Source organism: Sinocyclocheilus grahami, unplaced genomic scaffold (assembly GCF_001515645.1).
Source record: "Sinocyclocheilus grahami isolate Dianchi unplaced genomic scaffold, SAMN03320097.WGS_v1.1 scaffold385.1, whole genome shotgun sequence".
NCBI lineage: Eukaryota > Metazoa > Chordata > Actinopteri > Cypriniformes > Cyprinidae > Sinocyclocheilus > Sinocyclocheilus grahami.
This window is the reverse complement of record NW_015505564.1, coordinates 587,758-594,540: the sequence shown is the minus strand read 5'-3', so window position 1 is coordinate 594,540 and position 6,783 is coordinate 587,758. Positions and strand designations below refer to the sequence as shown.

Below are 6,783 nucleotides of genomic sequence, written 5' to 3'. Positions count from 1 at the left end.
ACTGCACTGCAACTCTTTCATCTGCTGTACAGTTGTGCCTGAGCTGATTGATGGCAAGATCACAGGCATTTTTTTTTCTCAATTCTCCATCAAGAAGATACTTCTTGGGAAAACAAACATGGGAAAATTGTGTATACAATACATCCATGCAGGATCTAAAAACCAGTCTGGATTCTGTGTCGGTGGGTTCTTCCTGTGAAGTCAGCATCTCTTTGATCTGCATGATGGGTCTTGTTTCAGTGAACACTCATGCAAGTTACAAATCCTAACTGTGGTTGGAACAATAAAAGAACAAAGACTCACTCAATAATTTGCTGATTGAGTGGGTCCATTGTGAATTAAAATGTATGTATTCTCAGTAGCCTAAATCTCAATAAACTGGAAAATAAAAAATACAGTGGAATGTATCCATGAGCTATCTACTTTAATTTTAATAATGCATAAGTAATAATAATAATAATAATAATGTATGTATATATAGCCTACTTACATGTTAAGTATATGTGACCCTGGAGCACAAAACCAGTCTTAAGTCGCTGGGGTATATTTGTAGCAATAGCTAAGAAGTTCATTTAGACAACTTTTAAGGTGATTTTCTCAGTATTTAGATTTTTTTGCACCCTCAGATTCCAGATTTTCAAATAGTTGTATCTCAGCCAAATATAGTCATATCCTAAAAAAAATTGACCCTTGTGACTGGTTTTGTGGTCCAGGGTCACATATATGCTTGTATGCTTCACTGGGAAGATAATTCCAAAATGCATGAGTTGGCAAATTTGACAAATTGGCAAACAGTATTGCTGAGTAGGACTGTAGTGTATGGCCTGTGGTCCCAGCAATGAAAAGAAAAAGAAGAGAGAGAGAGAGAGAGAGAGAGAGAGAGAGAGAGGATGTATGTCATTTACCTTGGGGAAGTAGCCTAATTCAGGACATTAAAAGTCCTGGAAACAGAATATAATTTTCTTTGTGGCTGACCACAAATTAAGAAGGAGAGGCATCTTTTAAACTTAGCCCTTAGTGCTGGAAATTATGATATCAATAATATAATTTTGTGTTCATTCTAAAGACATAATAAAAAATAAAAAAAACTCAGCTCCTTGCTGAAACAATTCTGTCTTAACTGTGATTTCATAATACTGCAGCTGGCTTTTTTTAAATAACACTTACATTCACCAAGCTGGATTCAAATAGGCTAAACCAGACTATAATAAACTAACGTATACTATTTTATTTACTTTTATTTCATCGTATTGTAAAGTCGTATTGTGTCAATATAATTGCAAGTTTTTCCGCAGGAGAACTTATAAAAATGTTGCAAGCAAAAGTAATAAGATTTATCATATAAGCATGACTCTGCAGGGTATATCACCACATGAGGGTCTCTTCTGTCCATCATGACGTAAGCGAGGCGCGACTGGAGGATCTCCACCAATCAGCGAGCGCTTTGTGTGTCAGGCTTCCGGTGTGACCAAGATGGCGTTAAGGGAGCTGAGCTCGTTGGAGAGATTTCTAGGATTAAAAAAGCCAAATAAATACAGTACGCAAGGAGGGAAAAAGGTGAATAAAACACCGAATGTGATATACTTGGAGTTACGAGGCTGAAATAAATTTTCCAGATGCGTTTGTGCCTGGTATTATGTGAGATATTAGAGATCGTATGAATCAATGACTGGTGTATATCAATGGGGTTTTATTTCAAATTTTTATGGGATTTTTATGTTAAGCAGGATTTTCACATGCGTGTTCCATAAGTTCATAAATTGTGATGAATGTTTTATTTAAACAAGCGATCATGTGGGTTAGTTGTAGCCTCACTGACAGATCTGTGTTAGTGTGAGCTGTGATCTGAAGCAATTTGAACTTCATGTTCTCTGAACACTAATATTTACTTTCACCCATTAATAATACTAATAATAAACATATTGTAATACTTTATATACAGTTGAGTTTTGTAAATAATTAAGACTATGTGTGTGTGTGTGTGTGTGTGTGTGTATATATATTAGTAAACATAAAAACATAAACATTTTATTAGTAAACATAAGCATATTAGTAAACATAAAAAAGTAAAACTCTGCAGCCATGATCGCGACACTAATATAATAACATATCAAGTGTGTTATGTATTATGTATAATATTCATTAACATGAATATTATACATATCAAATGTGTTATGTATTATGTATAATATTCATGTTAATGATATCAATGTTAATATTAGTCTTAGGATTGATAACTGGGAGTGTGATTGGTCATAATATTTATATTTAATATTTTAATATTAAAGTATTTTTGCAGCTTAATACGCTAGTGCATATTTTTTTATATAAGTGTACTGACCTATGAGATATTTTTCTGAGCTGATTCCATGATTCTGTCTGCGTTTTCCGCATAGCGGAAAATCATAGGGCCCTAACTAACATTAGAACAAGGTTAGGAACAAACGAATAAATACAAACTGTTTGTTGTTTTATTTTGCATTTCAACATTATCAGTACATTATCGGCTAACATAAGTACAACTGTAAGCTCTTACAGATTTAAGTGGGAGAACTTGCACAATTGGTGGCTGACTAAATACTTTTTTGCCCCACTGTAGTTATTAATAATAATGCATAGTCTGTGTTTACTACTTGTCAGTGTCAGTAGCTATGTTTCCATCCAACCTTCTTTTATGCAATATTCCAAAATGCGCATAAAAATGTGGATGGAAATGCCAAGAAGCACATAAATTCTTAAAAATGCACATTAAAAAACTTATGCACACAATTGTGTAGGATATTTTTTTTTACCAATAAGAAAAATGTGCATAAACTACCATGGAAACACATTCATCGAATAAATTCTACCATGCGCATTAAAAGTCATGTGATTTTGCACGATGGGACTGGATAACTTGACTAACCAGTAGGCTGATCTCAGTGCACAGCCTCTGAAATGCTGGTTTGGTCTTCTGAAATGCCTGAGCAATGTCTGTCATCAAAGTATTTCTGTGTATTTGTCTTACACGACTACTAGGGATGTTACGGTATGAACATTTCTTATCATGGTTATAGTGACCAAAATTATCACGGTTATCAGTATTATCACGGTATTTTTAAAATGTGCTGAACATGTTCAAAAAGTACCGACACATAAATCACTTCAAGTTTTATATTTAAAATCAACAGACAACAAATAAAATGGCTTTTTGTTTGCATAAAGATTAAAACAATAACTTTACCAATGATGTCCGGATTTTAAATAACAACATGACTGACAACAGTTTATCTAATAGCATGTACGAAATGTTCAAATATAACTTTGAAAAGGTTTCATAAAATGGTAAACCTCGCATTTCAGCCTTTAAATAAAGAAAGGTTCAGTCAAAACGATAATTGATTAATAAACGATTATATGTATTATATCTGCTCCATAAATAATTCTAGATACCTTATCCAAATTGTGTACATGTGTAGAATCCACGTAAGCTTGTTTTTCATTAACCGGTCAAAATTTACAGCAGGGCATGCAGATCCGTTTTTTGGCCAGACAAAAACTGCACACAGGCTGAATGTAAATGTAACTCTCTGTAAATCCACTCTCTCACACTAGGTGGCACTTATGGAACAGCAGAATTACAGCTGTTCCCGTAACCTCCGTGGACAAGCAGCATTGCGATTAAGAACACTACTTTATTAGGTATTACATGGCATCGATTCTTTTCTGAAGACAGTCAGAACTTAATTAGTACATTCATATTCATTTGCATAATTCCCTTAGCACTCTTTTAAAACCACACAGTTTGCCGCCATGTTTTCACACAAAATGAAACTACTCTGAATGTTGTGTGCACGAGACTGTTATTTAAAGTAGCTTTATGCTAGATAGTGTTTATTTATCCTGAGTTTGAATCAAATACGGTTTTAATGATAATTAAAACATGAAACGGTAACACAAACCATTTGAACTTCAGCAGATCGTCTTGACCATGTCTAAATGTTGCTGTCATGTGATTGGCTGATTAGATATTTGCTTTAAGGAGCAATTGAAAACCAGTGTACCTAACACACCTACGTAATAAATTATTATCAATGAGGTTGTCTACACTGTGCAATTAATCTCTCATTTACATTATGTTTACATTGTGTTAGTTATAGCAAAAGGATTCACAAGCGTGTAGAACAATCATTGAGGTGCACTGAACAAAAACTTGCAGTATTTTGAGTGGTATTCAGTAGGGCTGTGACGGTGAGGAAATTTCCCCACCGGTTAATCGACGCGTGACAACACCGGTAATACCGGTATCACCGTTGGGGTGGGAGGGGGGTGTTAGTTCATTTAAGTTTCCCTCTTTTCTTCGCTTTCAAATGGCTTGTAAAAGTTCTGTGCACATTTTACGTTCACTTTTGAATTTGCGGCAATTGAATTGAATTGCAATTCGGCGTCAAGCAATTGTTCTTTTGAGTTTTCCCTCTTTTCCTCGGATTTCTTGGCTTTCAAATGGCTTGAAAAAGTGCCGTGCACGTTTTACTTTCACTTTCAAATTAGCGACAATTCCGCTTTGAATCAATTCAAGCAACAACGTCAAACTCATAACTTTATTAACAAAACTAATAAAAATACACCATATATGCCTAATAAAATAACAAATTACTTAGGCTACACAAAATGAAAATCAGCAAACACTGTGGAACCATATAAATAAGAAACATAGAACGTTTATTAGCAAAACAAATAAGAAAGCTTGGAGGCACGGCATAAACACCTTGATGTAAAATAAAATAAATAAAATACACAAAGTTTAAATAAAGTAATTAGCAAACACTGTGGAACCAAATAAATAAGAAACAAATGTTTAAAAAAATTTCCAGTCAACAGGCTTTTCAAAATCTAAAATATTGCCAAACAGGTGCCTTTGAATTTCCTTTCTAAACAATCTTCTGCCATCGTCTTGTCTTTCTCACCTCACGCTTGTCAGTCAGCTCGACTCACTCTCCTCACGTGATAAATAAAATCTGACTCCTGCTCCGTGGTGCACTGTCATTCGCGCATGGTTCGGCAAGCTACGTTGAGCGTTTAGTTTTTAAAAGTGTCTGTCCTCTAACTGAACTAGGCTAAATTATTTTTGTTTCTATAAAAAATTAAATCTAAATGACGGTGGGAGGCGGTGCCGCGGTAGGCAAATGACGTAACCGGTGTTGCGGTATAACCGAAAACACTGTCTATCGCAGCAAGCCTAGTATTCAGTGCCACTGACTGTCTTAAACACCACTGATTGGTCACTTTGTTCAGTGCTCGATTGGCGATGATGCTGAACACTGTTAAAAACATTGTAAATAGAAACCTTTGTTGGTCTTTACAGAGCACTCACACACACACTTTAGAGAGTTTGAAAGCAGAGCCTATTTAGCTGTCATACTAGTGAGACGTGAGTGAAATTCACTTGTCATTGAACATCATGTCTTTATAAGACCAACTTTTTTACATGATATTACCTAATTTTATTTAATCAGCAAAGCTATAGCGATAATATGACATTCTCAATTTCCTGTCTTTTCCCTTTTAATTTTTAGCTCTGTTGATTCCTGTAAGTATCCAGAATCCGGAATAGATTGCCATTATTATACATTTACCCACGTCATATATGAAGACTCGCAGCTAAAACAGATTGAAAACATGACATGACATCCTCTCATTGAATCAATTGAGTGTCCAAAATGAATGCCACTCCAAACTCAGCACCTATGTAGTCACAGGGGGTTCTTAATAATAGCATTGGAGGTTTGGAGCTGAATCATCCACACCGCAGTCTGTCATGGGCTTTAATTGACATGCTGAGGGTAACAGGGGTCACACACTGTCCTGAGATCAGTTCAGAAGGAATTAAAGGTAGAAAACGTCTGTCTGTGGACAGTGAGAGGCAGTCTCGTTAACACAGGCTCTCAGCAGGACGGACGCCTCTCGGCAGTAGCTGTCAGTGTGTGGCATAGGGCTGTCCGAGCATGGTTCTTGAGCAGAGTGCTGCTGATCGCTGGTTAATAGTGGCAGTTTAAACAGTAATGAAGGGCTGATGTAATGCCCACGGCACGCACTGTCTATCCAACTCACTGCACTCTGTAAGGCAGGATCACAACATTTAAAGCAGGAGAAACAGGAGTCCTGCAGCTTACAGGAATAGACACCAGAGTAATGACAAGACTCAAGGGAGAGTTTACAATGACCACAATAGATCTCATCCTGGATGGATGTAACTGTTGAATTGACTGTAAGAGAGAGCTTTGTTTCAGAGTAAAACTTTAAGGTGGGTGAAATTAGAGTCTTCTATATTGAGCGATTCTATAATTTGGCAAATAAAATTAGAAAATTGGCTTCTAAATATTTTATTTTAGGATACAAATCTGGAGTCCCGTTTAACAAAATCCTGAGACCTGTAACCTTAGAGATTTTTGTCTACCAACCAAAACATTTAACTTCAAATAATCCATATGAATTGATTGAGTGGTTTAACCCAAGTCTTCTGAAGAGACATAATCGATTTCAACTGCACTTGCTTTTCATTAAAAATATCTTCATTTATGTTTTAAAGATGAAGGCAAGTTCTATGGGTTTGGAATGACTTGAAGGTTAGTAAATGATGACAATCTTCATTTTTGGGTGAACTATCCCTTTCCAACCAAATGTAGAAAAAATGTTTCTCATTCTTGATGGTATATAGTAGTTGTAATAAAATCATATCACTTGGTACAGTGCAGAACTGTGCACAATGTTGAGCTTCATTTCAGACAGAATATATAACCCCCC

The 6,783-nt window shown here is 35.7% G+C and overlaps 1 protein-coding gene across 1 annotated transcript in view; it reads left to right on the top strand.

The window, feature by feature from the left end:
- Window positions 1–1,397: 1,397 nt before the first annotated feature.
- eef1e1 (eukaryotic translation elongation factor 1 epsilon 1) overlaps window positions 1,398–6,783 on the top strand; it is a 14,226-nt gene continuing 8,840 nt past the window's right edge. The window contains exon 1 of the mRNA XM_016231223.1: window positions 1,398–1,557. Coding sequence (XP_016086709.1) covers window positions 1,474–1,557 — 84 coding nt within the window. The 5' untranslated portion in view covers window positions 1,398–1,473. The remainder of the gene's footprint in view (window positions 1,558–6,783) is intronic.